The sequence below is a fragment of the Scylla paramamosain genome, chromosome 12 (genome assembly GCF_035594125.1).
Source record: "Scylla paramamosain isolate STU-SP2022 chromosome 12, ASM3559412v1, whole genome shotgun sequence".
Taxonomy (NCBI): domain Eukaryota; kingdom Metazoa; phylum Arthropoda; class Malacostraca; order Decapoda; family Portunidae; genus Scylla; species Scylla paramamosain.
Window position 1 is genome coordinate 2,825,001 of NC_087162.1, and position 17,316 is coordinate 2,842,316.

At 41.5% G+C, this 17,316-nt stretch overlaps 1 protein-coding gene and 1 long non-coding RNA gene across 3 annotated transcripts in view; one reads left to right on the forward strand and one right to left on the reverse strand.

Annotated features, from left to right (window-relative positions):
- The window catches only part of LOC135105529 (chromodomain-helicase-DNA-binding protein Mi-2 homolog), an 11,217-nt gene extending 3,085 nt beyond the window's left edge, over positions 1–8,132 (reverse strand). Inside the window, exons 1-4 of the mRNA XM_064013730.1 lie at positions 5,974–8,132; positions 2,513–2,663; positions 2,010–2,122; positions 1,584–1,710 (exon numbers count right to left, since the gene is read on the reverse strand). Of these exons, the coding sequence (XP_063869800.1) occupies positions 1,584–1,710; positions 2,010–2,122; positions 2,513–2,663; positions 5,974–6,780 (1,198 nt within the window). The 5' untranslated portion in view covers positions 6,781–8,132. The remainder of the gene's footprint in view (positions 1–1,583; positions 1,711–2,009; positions 2,123–2,512; positions 2,664–5,973) is intronic.
- On the forward strand, positions 6,078–17,183 carry LOC135105530 (uncharacterized). 2 transcript variants are annotated; one of them, XR_010270886.1, is made up of 3 exons: positions 6,078–6,213; positions 10,142–10,269; positions 16,990–17,183. It is a non-coding gene; the product is annotated as an uncharacterized LOC135105530 (long non-coding RNA). The 2 variants fall into 2 exon arrangements; XR_010270885.1 differs by lacking the exon at positions 16,990–17,183 and having other exon boundaries at positions 10,142–11,878.
- Positions 17,184–17,316: the final 133 nt, after the last annotated feature.

A 17,316-nucleotide genomic window follows, 5' to 3' on the forward strand; every position in this document is an offset into this window, starting at 1 on the left:
AAAGTCATTACAAATATGTGAAATTTATCCATATTATATAGTAGCAATATACTGCATTAGTTGTGAGGATGCAGCTTAAACTTTTTACACACACAAACTGCTAATGAAATTTCACATTGCTGGTCTGATGCAATGCTATTAACAAAGGGTATCCTTGGAAATCCTTGACATATATATCATCAAATATAACAGGTCTTCACAAAAAATCTGAGGGAAAAATTTTAAACTACATGGATCAATCTTATTACACTTAAAGACTTTAACATTAATTATATGTGCAAGAATTTTTATATTTCCATAAAAAAGAAAAAAAAAAGAAAAAAAAATTACACTGAAATGTGCCCACCATGTCTTCTAAAGTTTGTCCTCGTCATAGCAAGCACTATTTGTGGAATCATTTTACCTGTCAAATACCTCTGTTTCATGTAATTGTATACCATACAAATAAAATCAAAGTGCTTCTTCTTGAACTTCAATTTCGTGAGGCATAGTGTAATGCAAGGTCATTTAATATTTTATATTAAATCATTTTCATTGGTACAGCATGAATAACCAAACATACTAACTTATATGGGCCAGAAAAGTGCTTATTGATATTCCATGTAACTATACCCAATTTTAGGGAGGAATGGTACCCCCAAAATAGTCAACGAGTTAGGATATGGTTGTAAGGAATGGCAATGGCCAAGTGGTCCATGCTCAGACTGAATGATCTAAATAAGCTGAATTTGATGCTGCTGAAAGCCAGCCATTTTTCAAGCTCTTGCCAAGTAATCAAAGAAAACTATGCTTCTTATTAAGCCTATCTTTGACAATGACTGCATCAGGGAGCGCTAGAGGTTGGCATGCACCTCAGTAAAGGTGACACCCAAAAATTCCTGCCTGCACCACTACAGGCTGAAGGCAATCATTTAAACCTCCATGGGATGAAGGTGACAACAATGTGAGAGAGAGAGAGAGAGAGAGAGAGAGAGAGAGAGAGAGAGAGAGAGAGAGAGAGAGAGAGAGAGAGAGAGAGAGAGAGAGAGAGAGAGAGAGAGAGAGAGAGAGAGAGAGAGAGAGAGAGAGAGAGAGAGAGAGAGAGAATCTACTGGTGTTACAGACCAAGGGCATATAAACAAACAAGTAAATAAATAAATAAATGAAAATAAATAAAAAATAAAAATGAAGTGACGACCTCCATCATGTGGACTTATCCCCTCAGAATGCTTACAAAGAAAATAACACACAGAAAAAAATATTCAAGATGTTGTAAGTTGTGGCTTCAGTCAAAAGGTGTAGCATAGCTGAGAAAGTGTACATGGATGTCAGCACAAATTTTGAAACTCCATCCAATTTACATAAACTGGCTTTAATCAGTGTGGTAGTGGTAAGTGATATTTACATTCTTTCTTTGGGCTGTTGCTTTGAAATGAAATGCTGGTCTGGCAATCTGTTCTTAATTTGGACACCACTGCTATTATGTTTATAAATGTGAGTTTTCAATATACAGCAAATGAAATGTTAAATCTTAAACTATTCAAAGCTTTTTGCAGCTGGATAATGCCTACTTACAATGGCTTATGAGGATAAAGTGAACTTACGACTTTGTGAGGAGTGTGGAGAGCAAGCAAAACATATCCAGGACCCCTGTGGCTGCTCATTCAAGGGAGGTTGGTGGCAGGTGAGGTGGTAAGCTCTGTCACACTCATCACAGAAGATCAGGGTGCCCTGTAAAGTGCATTCAGTACTTATAGTCGAACTGGCAGAACATCATTACCAAACATTTCATATTATTAAGTAGAAAGGATGGTATCCAAAGACCAGGTTACTAAGTGTGAAAAAATACCTACTGCCACTGGTTAAGAAACTACTGCAATATCTAGAATTTTGTTTCAAGTACTTAAATCTTAAACATCTATCAGAGTTGATGAAACTTCACATTTTCAATACTTATCATACTAGCCCTACACAGCACATTACTCAAGCAGCAATCCACAAAGAATTAACACAAAGGAAGAGAGTCTTACAATATTGTGGTCCATATTGCATATGGCACAATGCTTGCAGTCCATGCATGTCCATGGTCCCATCCGACTACGAACAGCCAATTCTGCACTGTATCCCAGACAGCTTGGATGAGCTGGAAGGGGAGGAAACAATCAAAATCAATATTTTTTCCAAAATACACGAAGTATGAATAACTGAAACATTTTAACTAGCCATATATATATATATATATATATATATATATATATATATATATATATATATATATATATATATGTGTGTGTGTGTGTGTGTGTGTGTGTGTGTGTGTGTGAATTACCTAGTTGTACTGTACAGGGCATAAGCCAAAGCTCATTTTGTCCTGGTGTGTGTGTGTGTGTGTTCCCATATTCCCAGCAGCATTCCAGTGACTTGTTTGATTACTTTGTAATTGTTTTTGTTATCAGTATTCTGATTTGGATTACCAAATGAAAACTAATGCTGAGTGATGACAAGATCCGATAGCATAATTCCGCAACTTTACCTCTGGCTGAGCATCTGTGACACACCAACAGATCTTCCTGAACCGTGTGTTGCCCGACTGTCTGGAAGCACACGTCACACCGGTGGATGGCTTTCTTGCGACCCGCCACGGCCAGCCCTCCCTCGCTAGGGTCGAACACTTTCTTGGCTCTCTGGGGGAGATAAAGTGACAAATAACGTGAGAAAGAGGATCGCGAAAAAAAAAAAAGTTATTAACGCATATACTGGTGAACCAGACAGCCGTCAGTGTAAAGGTGCCACGTCAACCATTCACGTCTGGTAGCAAGGGTATCTATATAAATGGATACCCACTGGATATACCACTGTTCGTCTACATATACCATGTATCTATTGTCCAAGCTTTCGTGCCTTCCTCTTGACACTATGTTAATAAAGCAAACTTCTACTACGTGTAAATGGAGAGAGAGAGAGAGAGAGAGAGAGAGAGAGAGAGAGAGAGAGAGAGAGAGAGAGAGAGAGAGAGAGAGAGAGAGAGAGAGAGAGAGGTCAGGGCATTTCAAGTGCGACAATCACTCCCCAACATCTCTCGGAACACGGCACCCCTACTTGTGGCGCGTGGCCGCTGCTGCCTACCCGCTCGATATCAACCTCCCTTGTGCATACTAAGCGTTACGAAAGGCCTGGACACCTTTGCGATGATCGGGGATTTATATTATGAAGTAAAGCTAAGAGGCACATTAAATTCAGACCTTACCTGAACATTCGATATTAAGGGAAAGTCACGGTGCCAGTCTGCCTCATACCCACAGGGCTTAAAACAGGGTGAAACTTGACCAGCAGTGTACGATCAAACAGCCATGCACAGCTCTGCCTGACACTTTCTACAGACTCCCTAATAACACCATCAGGTCCTGTGATCAATATCATCTTACAGGCAAAAAATATACACGACAAAAGACATAGAGCAACTACATCCAGTCATGCTGTTAAGTGCGAAAGGAACCAAGTTTTAATTTTCTCTATGTATTATTCATTTTATTCCATTTACTTGTTTGACAGCATCAATCCCGACCTAAGCACATGGCTGCTGTCTGATACTTGACGCTGTCCGTACTACAACGCTCGCCTTGCCGACCCTCTTCCTGCACTGTGGCAGCCAACTTTACATCTTCCTGGGGTGCCAAGGCGTCGTCGCTAATGTGTGATCAGTTATAAGTGTCAATTCAAGAGAGATCAAGGTTAACATAACATATAGTGAACAGCATTTGACTCCACATATCCTATTCAAAAGAATAAAGTAAAAAAAAATGAATAAAACACGCTCATTCATCTATAAAACCGGAGTGAAAGGACATCATTCTTTGGCTCAGGATGCTGCAGCGGTCGGTGGCAAGGCTGGAGAGTGGAGAGCGAGTGGGTAGAATGACCGCCACCACTGCTGGCTGCTCGGTGTCGGTCTTTCGTAAGCCAGTCCAAGACAGTGATCACAGCTCGAGAAATCAAGAAAAAATGCCTTGTACTTAAAGCGTCCTCATTATGCTCTCCATAACTATGACGATGAAACAGGTGATTATTTAGAAAATTTAGTGAACCACTACAGTTTATACTATAACATGAAGCAAACGGCAATACTGATAGTTGGCTACCGCTACTTGGTCATAGATGAAGGACAGGAAGACGTATCTGTCGTCCAGCATCGCTCCACAGCTATTCGTAGAGAGTAGTAGTCCGAGCTTCCAAGTTGTGATGATATGTAAGATTCGATAAATGACATTTCTACATAAAAAAAAAAAAAAAAACGAGTACATGTTTTATGCATGTATGTAGTCAGTCATACATGTAGTATCATGTATGCATGTAAAATCTTTTACATCTTACAACAGGAGGCAGTTTTTGTTAAGCAAACCCCATATTCCCTCACAATGAAGGTTCTACATTAGCTCATAATCAAGTCATGTAATATATACGTAGATGATACGTGAAAAAAAGTCAACTAATGCCGGTGTTACGCAATAACTTGAAATATTCCACAAAGTGATAGTACCCGATCATCCCTTTTAATGTCCTTCAGCGCCGCACGGTCGCTTTGGTCAATACCGTCAAATCTGACCACTCCAAACACTGCTAGTCTTTCACTGACGCAACCTAGAGTCAAGTCTTGCCTAACAGCCCCAAGTTTCCCATCCATGCCTCCAAGAATCTCCATTTAACAGATGAATTCAACACGTGGCCAGATCTAACGAGTGTTTATCAGACACAATCAAGTGTCGACTCCCGACATCCCCCAGGGCTGCCCACGACACCTGTCCGGGCGATCCCACGAGACAAACATTAGTCATATTGATCCACACAGCAGCCATTTCGCCGCGGCAGATACACCGTAATAAACTCAACGCTCCACTTTACCATGCGTATGCATATCGAGAACAAGGCATTCGCTATCCTGCGAACTGGCACCAACAAATCGACAGCTTTACAAATGATGACAAGGCATGACACATTCAATCCTGTTAACACATTCGGTCAAACATAAAACGCATGGGTTATTTTCCCCCTTCATCCGCCCCCCACACCGGTGACTCAATCGCCCCGACAAAGCGGAGAGAGAAGCCTTCATTCCACGACGGCTCCTTGCTGTCGTGAACTCACTCGTGCCGTGCTCCACTCACCCCATGCACCGCCGCCAGGCTGCCGCTCCCTCGTTCCCAACACCTCACCTACATCACCCACGAGAAAATATCAAGTATACTGCTTTCGCTTATCTACTTTACACGCTCAAACGTCATTTCTTGTACTAAATATTTATTCGCTCAACATAACTGACATAGTTACCTCCAGCATAACCTTGCTCAATAACAACTGGATAGTTATTTATCAAATAACTACCCGCAGTGACTAAACTGACACCCAGACTGTGGCGTATCAAGTAGACGCGAATGCCCTCGCTCCCTAGAGCGAGGGTTGGTAGCACTGCGTGTGGCTGGTTGGCTATTCTCAACACTGGCAAGCTGTGACCGCTGCCACTCTTCCCATTAGCTATCCAGTCTCATCACACCTTGAGCATTTATGCGTCCCTGTCTCGAAATTAAGTCATAATTCCCTTGTAAGTGGTCACATGGCAGTGAACACCAACGGGGGCAGGGGATGGGAGGGGGGAGGGCAGTGAGAGGAATCGTGGATTCTGCATAAACCAACCATGCTCGAGCCGGTCGCCTCACAGGACGTTAAAGGCCTAAGTGAGTGGGAGTGCACGCCCGCTGCGCTCACACTGGCTTGGCAAGTTGAATTTATACTCTGTTTAGCGTTGAACTGAACAACAAAATTTTCCTGATTAGTAAGAAAGTAATAACCCTGTCAAGGATACATCCATGTTTGATATATTAGTTCAAATGAATGTTATAACACTCCATTGCAACCATCAAACCTGTTGATTTACCATGGAAGTTAGACATGATTTGGGGACAAACAGTGAGGAAGTAAATATATGTCAACTGCTGATACCTTATTGCGACGGGATGGTGCTCGACCCCGTGACGAGGCCGGAGGGGTGGAGTAACTCTTGAGTGGGGGCCGCCCGCGCCGCCGGCCGGTCAGGCCTCGCTTCAGGACGGGCTCCTTGGTTGAATGGCAAGCGACCAGTTGTTCATCTAATGGTTCTTCTTTAATTTCATCCACGTTAGCGTTGTGTTTTGTCTCCTGAGCGTCCTCTTCTTCTACTTCCTCAATCATTTCTTCGACTCGGTAAGTTTCCTCGTTGTACTCATCCTCGGGGACAGGAGAGGGTGGTGATGGGGGAGGTGCAGGGGCGTCGGCGGGTACCACGTAGGTGATGAGAGTAGCGGTGCGGTGAGTTGTCTCAACACGCAGAAGTGTCCCAGCACGAATCTCGCGATGAAGCAGCACGTCCAGCTTGTCTACCAAACGTCCATGTCCAAGGGCGACCAACTTTTCTTCAATTTGGCTCTTGCTGGCGCCGCCCGGGTCGCATGCCTCAACTGCCATCCGCAAAGCGCGACAGGTTGCCTCACTGTTCATAACATTCACTTTAGTACGAGTGGGCCGGCGCCGCACCAAGGCAGCCTTGGACCATGAAGCTGCTACACGATAGGAAGTAGCACCCTTATACTCAACGCGCAGTACATCTTCACTCTCCACGAGCTCGTCCAGTACGGCCTCCGTCGTCGCCTCCGACAGTAGGTGTTCACGCCTTACATACCATGCAATCTTTCGAGCACTGGGTCTCACTCGGCGAGACCTGAGAACTCGAATAGCGTCAATAATAATTTCTCTTTCCTTGTTGGTAACCATGCTGACACTTCACTACGTAGGCTTCAACTACACAGGAAACACCTGCACAGAACGCGAGAGCTATGGATCGCCACTGCGTTGGGCCAGCCGGCGAGCGACAACTCCTCGCACCCCAGCTGATCTCCCGCCACAGCCGCACCCATCACGCATGCGCAGTAACCGCCCTCCGGCACCCACCGCCCCCGTCGCACCACTTGCTATATTCATGATCGATTGTAGTCTGATTAGTTTTACTTTATCCTTATATTATTTCCCTGACCATACATAAATGTGATCAAATTGACGAATAAATAAGAAATAAATCACAAACCCCGATGAGTGTCACAAACAAGGGAAAGTAAAACTGAACACATCGTACACTTCCAGATTACCAGTCTGCACCACACACGGACAGGCTTGGCTCTTTCACGGGAGAGTTTAAAGCTACAAAATTTTCGCGACCGTAGAATATCTAACTATAGTTAAGAATACAAGCAACTTATAACCTGAATTAAGTTCGCTACTATGCTGCATTATACTTTAGCAGTTAAGGAAGCTCATGTAATGTCACTGGAGCATTAAATCAACCAAGGTCGTAAGGGACGATCCTTTGTCGCGGACGGCGCGTTGTGTCTCATGACCGGCGTGGCTTCTCTGCCTCACAATCCTGTGGGCGCCTCACGCCTCTCAGGTAGAACGGCTCTAGAAAATCCTACGCTCCTACCGCTCGAGGGAGAATGCATGAACCGAGGACGATCTTACACTTTAAATACAGAAGAATGTAAAGCCTTCTTAGCTGTTCAATACTAACACACGCAATACCAGCTGGTTCTGGTTACCAGACGCTTCAACATCAAATTCCTCGACAACACAGCATATTCACTTTTCAGAACAAAGTACTCGACTTCTCGGTATAGGCTAATCAATACAAACGACCGTGAACGTATAAAAGATGGTGAAGTCACTCATCCATTCGGCAATGATCTTGAAGTTGAAAGGAGAAGCAGAATAGTAATGACGTGCTGTGATAGGCAGCTGCTCGTCCCGGCCCGGGTAACGCTGTGCCCGCATGGTTCCCGCATGGCCCACGCTTTCAAGCCTTCCACGAGTCACCACACTCCCTTGCACCACAATGACAGCATACTCTGGTTAACACCAACACCACATCTACATTTATGAAAAAAGTGGGACAACGCAAGCCACTTTGTTGTTCCTTTTATGCTGCATAATTGCATGGCAGTTGGCTCAATTTCGTCGCACTGCGTGACAACGCTAAGCAACTTTTGTATCATCTTTCTTCAATGCTAAATAACGGCTCCCATCAACTCACCATCAGCTTGTCAGTATCGTGTCGTTATATGCGTAATCTGGGCGCACCTTTAAACAGATCAGAGGTGCCCCGCCCTATTAGGGATAACGACGTATTTTAGGACACACCCAAAGAAGGACCAAAACTGACGAGTGAGGAGCACCTACGCTTTATTCCAGAAGCACTGAAAGTGACATTTTCACTTCGACTCTTTCTAACACAGGTCTGCGTCAAGGTCAGCCATAACACCGCATGTGCAGCCCCAGCTAGTTGGTATTACACAAAGGCAATGACTTGTACACAAACTCTCTCTCTCTCTCTCTCTCTCTCTCTCTCTCTCTCTCTCTCTCTCTCTCTCTCTCTCTCTCTCTCTAAATACTAGTGTGTGACGCCGACTAAGGAGACCGAAAAGGGCCATCTTATACGGGGGAATAACGTCACGTATCAAACAGCTGGAGAATGATTTCGAATCCTTGCTAGTCAGTCAGTCTCTCTCTCTCTCTCTCTCTCTCTCTCTCTCTCTCTCTCTCTCTCTCTCTCTCTCTCTCTCTCTCTCTCTCTCAGTATATGAACTCATACATATGGTGGGATTCAGCTTCCCTGAGGCGGTTTCAAAGTATGTGGTTTGGCGCATCAAGATAACCGATAGCCTTCTGATAACACACACACACACACACACACACACACACACACACACACACACTAACGTAATATGAGAATAACCGATGAAGCATTTGATAGTCCGTGTTGTTTGGATGTATGGCTGGGGAACGGTTTTCAGCATAATTAATAAGGATATATTAATCCATTAAATCTACACAGTAGCATCTACAGTATATGCAGGCATGTTTTATGCTATAAGTCATCCACTTTATACAGGAAGCTCGTGGTACGTATGTTCAGCAGTGGTATCTTAGCCACAGCCTACAGTGTACGAGAGAGCGTCGCAACCGGTAAATCCGGCCAGAATGAGGCTGCTCACATGCACCACCGCCGCCACTCCGCCGCCTCGACCTCCCTCCCTCCCATCTGTCGCGCGCTGACGATACATACCGATGATTACACTACCACGCTTTTGTCCTCCGTGATCAGCAACTATTTAATGCTAACCAAAATACAAACATCAATGACATCAATGGGAATTATATGTACCCACTTTACGATGATACTTGACTCACAGGCCTTCATTCACATGGCACAAAAACAATGACAATTTCAATAGAGAAAGTAAGTGTGTAATGACGACTACGGACTCCGTGATAAAAAAAAAAAAAAAAAAAAGTGGCATGCAAGACATATTTCCTGTATTCCGGACTCGCCCTTTAGCTGGTAGGCGGAAATCAAGCCCGCGACTGGCGCGGTGTGAGGCCCTCCAGCGCCGGGTCATGTGTGCTGCCACCAGACCGCACTCACCAAGTCAATCAATACACTCACCACGCTTACACTGGTCCCTCACATCCCTTAAACACTTTGAATGAGTTGGTCTGGTGACTTAAAAAGAATTAAAAATCGACTTCAAGATATCTTTAAACTTGTCGTGCTTCGAGGAAAACGTTTCAGTATGATGTGTTCAGTCCTGACTAAACACAGATTTCCTGTATCTTCAGTGGATAATGTTAATGACGCGATAACGCTAAACAGATAGAACAATAAACTAACAATATGTTATTATACCGCTTCTACATTTAAATGTCAATTTAATCAGGCGGTAAAGCTAATGTTCAAATGCGAATAAAATGGGTAACTACGGCCGGCGTGGCGGAGAAGCATGTCGCTTTGGTGTATTTTCAGACAGGCGGCTCCAGAGCGCGTCAGACGCTCGATAGCTTGGTCTAAATTCTCTCCGGGGACAAGTTTGCTGGGGCATCTCCAATCTACGTATACGTGTTAGTCGTTTCTCGTACATAGTTGACATTTCCTATGCTCAAAAATAATGACGACTGATGAATGAGAGAGAGAGAGAGAGAGAGAGAGAGAGAGAGAGAGAGAGAGAGAGAGAGAGAGAGAGAGAGAGAGAGAGAGAGAGAGAGAGAGAGAATAAATGGCAAATTAAAATAAATATTCCGTTTACAGTACAACTTGTAAGGGAAGGACATCCCGGCTGTCACACTCTATATGTCAGCAGTGAAAGGAACAAGCGCAGGAGTGTGTGATCGACCCAGCAGCAGCAGCAGCAGCAGCAGCAGCAGCAAGCAGGCCCGGTGAGGAAGCTGTGTGTGGTGGGGCGGCTTGGTGGGAGCGGCTCTCGACACGCAGCCGGGGAGGGAGGAGCGGCGTCAGTGACGTGGCGAGCCACCATACTCTCTTCCTGTTCTCTCCTAATGAAAAAGAGCACCTCGCAGCCAAGCGTGCCCATGCTGCATCTCGTGTAAATGACCTTGTACGCACACTCATCTTCTGTGTGTGCAAAAATTTCTCTGACGCGCATTAAGATAACTTTATACATATAATACGAAAAATGGCGGGCGGGGCTGAGCGTCCATCTCGCGGGTAAGCGGCTGCATCACGCCAGCCGCGGTCCGCGTCACCAAGCCCACACCCTTGACTGCATCAACACCTGACATTCAACACTCTAGAAGACCATAATTCTCACATTTCTATTAAGGAATTGAATTAACGAGCACGATGCTGGGATGCTACCTAGCTATCTGCCGTGGTTATTTATTAATGGACATAATTTTATAGTGATCCAAATTTGAATGACTATAACACTAAATCCTCCCCCCCAAAAAAAAGAAAAAAAAAAAGATGGATGTGCAACAGTTGACAACGTGTAAGCCTCAGAGATAAATATATACTGGCCGTGCCAAGCATAAAACGACAACCCTGATCACCGTGACTATCATGATTTGTGGTGGCCGCGATGAAAATTCATGTCATTTTGGAAACTGACGCTGCAATGAGTTGCCCTTTAAATACTATCGTTTTCTTTGACGTGAATTCTGAGCAGAGCCTTTCTAAATTTCATTCGCTCTTAAAGGGTAACAGCGTAATTTAGCTTTCTACTGCTTGCATTAATTTCCCCTTGAATCATTCCTAACATATTTAAATATCAAGATCTCGTTACTAAAGTTGTGTACTTTTCATCATTTGTGTATGAGTACACCTAGCTGTATCGTAAGATTTTACTGAATATATCCCTAAGTTACTACATGGTTTCTACTCTATTAATCCGATGTATATGTGATGAGACATATAATAATGAAGGCAATATAATAGTAAACATCTTGCTTCACCACTTTCTTCATTCTTTGCTAATCTTCAGAAGTTCAACGATATATTCCGCTCAACAAAATAAACAAACAGATATATTACTAAGACCAGACTACCATGTAATATATCCTTGCATTCAGTTACAAAATTAATAATCACAGACAAGTATTCTCCGAGTCAGGCCTCAGGATCAATATTAGCTCAGCAGCCAAGCTAGGTAGTGCCAGCCAACACCTGCTGCTGACGTCTTGGTAACACACACACACACACACACACACACACACACACACACACACACACATCAATCAATAGTATTTCCCTCCTAGATTAGTCTTACCGTTAGGATTAATGTTAAGTTTTTCCCCATCCCCTATGTACATTTTCAGTTTGTCAACTGCCTAAATAATAAACCGTTTATTATTATTATTATTATTATTACACACTTTTACAAAACAAACATCTCTATATTCTGATAGGTAATCATCATTACAGTAATTACTTAATTCTTAATACTACTCCATTTGATTTTTGTGTCAAATTTTATGGAAGCTTTTGTTTTGTTATCAGGGAAAATATTGCTTGCTTGTATTTTTTTTATTTCATTTTAAAACAAATAATAGCTAGACTACATGATTTATTCATGCTACATATGCCTGCATCTTCCTATCTAAAGTATAAATCCTACTAACAAACTCCACATTACATATAAATACAAGACATAAATTATTTATCAACTATGCTAGTCTTATGTCTTAAATTATTTTCTATTGAAACAATATAATAATTTCAACTAACTTGTGTTCTGTAATATAACGTGTTGTTACATAATATAAATAAAATTATAAAAATGGCTTCATATGAAACAAGGAGTTAATGTAGGCTTCAATATATACAAGATTGTGTATGAAATATGAGATCTCTTAACTAAATAACTATCTATCTACCTATCCCTCTGGCCATAGCAAAGGAGCCTCCACTTCTCCCTATCCAAACATTCCATTTTTGTTTGTTCATTTTAAATATTTGTCCTCTATTTGCACCCCTTTCATTCATGTACTCCTTTACCATATCATTTCATCTTCCAAGTGACCCTCCTATCCTATTTGCACTTCAACTTAGGCGAGTCATATACATTTTCTTTACAAACTCTTTGTTCTTCATCCTTTCAATATGGCCATACCATCTCAGTGTATCCCTTTTCATCCCTTTAATAACTCCATTATTTCCACTTCCTGCATAGACACTCTTACCACATCTCTCAAACATACCTTCATTGTGCTCACCCTTCCATCTTGTCACTCCACATGCCCTTCTCAGATAACTCATTTCCTGAGCATCCACTCTCAATTACTGTTGTGCCCTATTTCTTGTCCAGGTCCCTAATCCACATGTCTGTGTTGGCAGGAAACTACTATTCCTTAAACCTAACTCTATATCCAAAGACACATTTCTCCCTTTTGTGATTTGCAAGTGACCCTATGGCAAGCTTACTTTTCACAATCATCTTTCTTAGCTCTCCACTGATCTCACTTTTTGCTATTTTTATTAAAAACTGTTCTTAGATTAAGTTCTTAAGCTCACCTCATCCATTCTCTCTCCTTTCATAACTACCTCACACTTTCCTGCAACTGGCACATTCACCCTAATCCATATTTATTTTTTTTCCTCTTAAACATTATCATCTTATTTTCTCAACATCGTCTGAAATTTCTGTCTCGCATATACCTTAGGAAATAGATACACCACTCTCTGAAGTTTCCATTCACTCTGCCAGTTTGACAGTGCCATCTACAGACATGCTACTACAGCATATCCCACTCCTTTCTATTTCAGCCTTGCACTATTTCCTTCATCTCCCTCATACAGCCATTTGTAGAGATATTAAACAACCATGGATACATCACACATCCTTGTCTTGTCCCAGAAAAAAAATCTCTCCAAACTCTCACTTCATCCTTACATGAGTACTTACATACCTAGTTAACTCTTTCCAACAACTGCCCTCCTACACCATAAGTCTTGAGAACATGGCAGAGAGCTTCCTTATTCTTTTTTTTTTTTTAGCTCCATTAATGTTGCATACAATTTTTTCCTGAATCCTCCCTGTTCCTCACTGCCTTCCTCCAGTCATTGGGTACTTCTCTGTGCCTCCACAGTAATTCACATATTAAGAATCATTCACTCTACTACCACTTCACCTCCGTATTTCAACATTACTGCAGTTATTCCATTTATGCCTGCAGTTTTGCCACACCAGTCCAGCTACTGTTTTCTTTACCTCATCCCTACCAATTCATTTCTGCATGAACAATGGTCTCCACCTGCTTCCATATCCATATCTAACACTATTGCTTTCACTACCTACAGTTCTCTTACTCACTAAATGGTCAAAATGCCTTTTCCACACCTTCCACCTCCTTCTTGGTACCTACTAGAACTCTATCCTATCTCCTCATTATCATAATCCCACACTCCCCCTAACTTATATTTCAATTTTTTTTCCCAAAACAACTTATTCTCACTGAACTTTTCACTTATCTTCCTACAAAACTCTTCATCTACTTTCCTTTTACTCCTATCACTTCCTTCACTTTCCTGTCCTATTCCAAGACTTAAACTTTGTTCTTCTCATTTTAAGTTCCTATGGCACATTTTCCTACAAAACTCTTCATCTACTTCCCTCAATCAGTTCCTACACTTTCCTATCCAATTCCAAGACCTACACTTTGTTCTTCTTATTTTAAGTTCCTATTTTGTAATATTTTCACTTATACTCTCTTCTCTTATGGACTCTTCAGTCTACCTCAAATGTCCACCATTTACTTTGTTTACCCTTACCACAAAGCATTTTGTACCACACTGATTATGCAGCTATTACGTATAGTCAAAACATTCTTAAATATATTAAACACCTCATTTACACTTGACCCTTCCCTAAGTGTTACCCTAGCTTCTCTCAGTCTTACACAAACATTCTCATATTCTTTATAGTCCTTCCTGTCCAACCATTCACTAACCACTAATGTAGTCTCTTTCTACCACCAATCCTATGATCCTCCAATCTGTCTTTAATTTTCATATTGACTTCTACAGCATAGTGATCTAACACATCAAACATTCTCACTATCTTAGCATCTGGCATATCTTTTCTTAAGTTCTCATCCACTGCTTTAGTCAATCAATCTTTTCTCTTCACCACTTCTATCCCTCCTCTTCCACATATACCTGTTGGAAAAAAAAAATATATGCCAGGAACAACCCTTTCCCTGCATGTGTATCCATCAGGTACACCCCATTCTCATTTGTTCCATCTACTCCCCATTTTTCAACTAAACCTGCTACCTCACCACATCCAACCTTTTCAATCATATCTTCAACTAGCACTACCCTTCTTCTTATCCTTATTTTTCTAATGCACTCACTTATATAATTTCAAAACTTTTTCATCTCCTCTGCCCCTTATTCACTCTAGTATTTAGAGGTGTATATGTATACAAACAAATCCATGCATAGTTAACTATCCCTACTGCCCACATTGCACTAGATCTTTGCCATGCATATGCCTCTATTCTCTTCCATACGCTCTGGAACATAACGAGAGCATACCTTTCTTTTTCGCTTCTCTTGTTCCTGTCAACACCACACCACACCACATTACTTCTCCCACTTCTTCCCACACATCACATGATCTCATTTCTGTTCATGCAATCACACATTCCAGTCTTTCAAGTCTGTCTTGCACTTCTGATTAACAACAACAAAAGTACAAAACAAAGAAAAATGAAGACTGTTTAGGGATCTGGTACTCATTCCTAAGAACCTCTCTAAGAATACATTATGATAATTTTCAGTTTTCCTTTTCAAGGTATGTGTATACCTTCTACAAACTATTACTCTTCTTTTTCTCTCTCATTAGTTGTAGCATTCCCTTCTCCAATCTATTGCCTTGTTGCTCAACACTGATGGTTTATTCTCATACACAAATTATTTCTATGATGGAAAAGAGCTCTCTGATAGTCCCTGCCACAATGGTAATTTTCTTTGATGTATTAGGTTTGTCTGTGACTGTCTAAGCTGGTAATGTAAACTTACCTTATTGCGTTTTGGTCTCTCTTCATCTGGCATTTGAATCATACGAGGGTGGACACAATGATATAGCCCCTGAGAAAAGAAAAAAAAAATGTGTGTATTAGATACAGCATACTTTACTAAGCATCTATGATAAGTCAATAATAATAATAAATTAATTACCTGAGAAATACCAGTAACATGCAAAACATGGATGATGGATTTAATGAAAACTGCATCACACATATGGCTTGTCTATTCTGTATATTTGATGCCTGTCCCTAAGATCTCCCTCCCAAGAGGACAGTGGTGATAGTTTTAAGTACATGGCAGTAGCCAAAAATCCCATTAGAGGACCATTGTAAAATACTGAAATAATGGAGGTTGCAGCAAGCCCACATAATGAAAAATAAGCTGTGGTTATATCAACAACACCTGGTCCTCGGTGACTGGCTGGGCTGTGACATCCCAAGGTCCCAGAACCCAAACTAGCAACCTTCACAGCAACTGTCACTTCACACCATGACTACCCATATACAGGCACAACATAAGTTTATTTCTTTATTGCCCACAACAGGTCTCAGAGTTGCCTAGCCAGATCTGATGTCCCAAGTAAAGATCTATCTAATATATATATATATATATATATATATATATATATATATATATATATATATATATATATATATATATATATATATATATATATATATATATATATATATATATATATATATATATACACACACACACACACACACACACACACAGTACAGGGGTCTTATCCATCTATGTATGAAGTATGCTTCATGTGTCTTGGGGGATTCCACTTATACTGCTCTTCTAGATAGGGTGGAATCAAAAGCTTTTCATCTCATCAACTCCTCTCCTCTAACTGACTGTCTTTAGCCTCTTTCTCATTGCCACAATGTTGCATCTCTTGCTATCTTCTACTGCTATTTTCATGCTAACTGCTCTTCTGATCTTGCTAACTGCATGTCTCCCCTCCTCCTGAGGCCTTGCTGCACAAGACTTTCTCCTTTCTCTCAGCCCTATTCTGTCCACCTCTCTAATGCAAGAGAACCAGTATTCTCAATCACTCATCCCTTTCTCTGGTAAACTCTGGAACTCCCTGCCTGCTTCTGTATTTCCACCTTCAAAATCCTGGCAAGTAAAATATCAATAAAACCCATAGAAATCCTTCCTGTAGGACCAGGATCTTCAGTTTCATTCCCTTCCTCCTTTGCACACTGCTCTGAGGACAAGATGCCAATAAGGGCTACTGATTCTTATCCTGATCAAAGGTCTTTGCAATGACACCTCTCTGATGTGGTCCTCTATACAGATTCTTTTTGCAGTCTTATCTGCTCTCTTTTCTCAACTGTCACTTAATCTTCCTTGTACTTTCTCTCTTTTCCTCCAAAATCCTTACAGCACTTTTTGTTGCTGTTTTAGTGTTGTCAAAAAAAAAAAAAAAAAAAAAGGAGCTCACCAATAATCTGATCTTAATTTTCTATGTATGATCTTTGTAGTTTATCTACTTGTCTCCTCTAGTTTTCTTCTCTTCCCTTATCCTTGTTCTTGATCCATTCCCATCCTATTGAGCCAAACTCCAGCAGCTAAATAAAGCTTGTATCCAGGTGCTGTGTGATGTGTGTTGCTACTGGAGTGAGAGCCATGTGCATCAGGAGAGCAGCTTTGTTCAAGAAAAAGGGAATGGACTGATAAAAAGGATAAGGAAAGAGATGAAGATTAAAGGAGACAAGTGAATATGAAGCAATCCATGAGTTGTGCCTTCATAGTCATAATAGGAATCATAAAATGAAGTGATGAATTCTGAAATTTCATTGCCCTTGTCATTAAAAATATAGAGGCACAGCATCACATATTCACAAGTCAGATGTCATCACTGCTGGACAAAGGTCTTCCCTACCTACTACACTCATCTGTGTCAGCTGCCTGTTTAG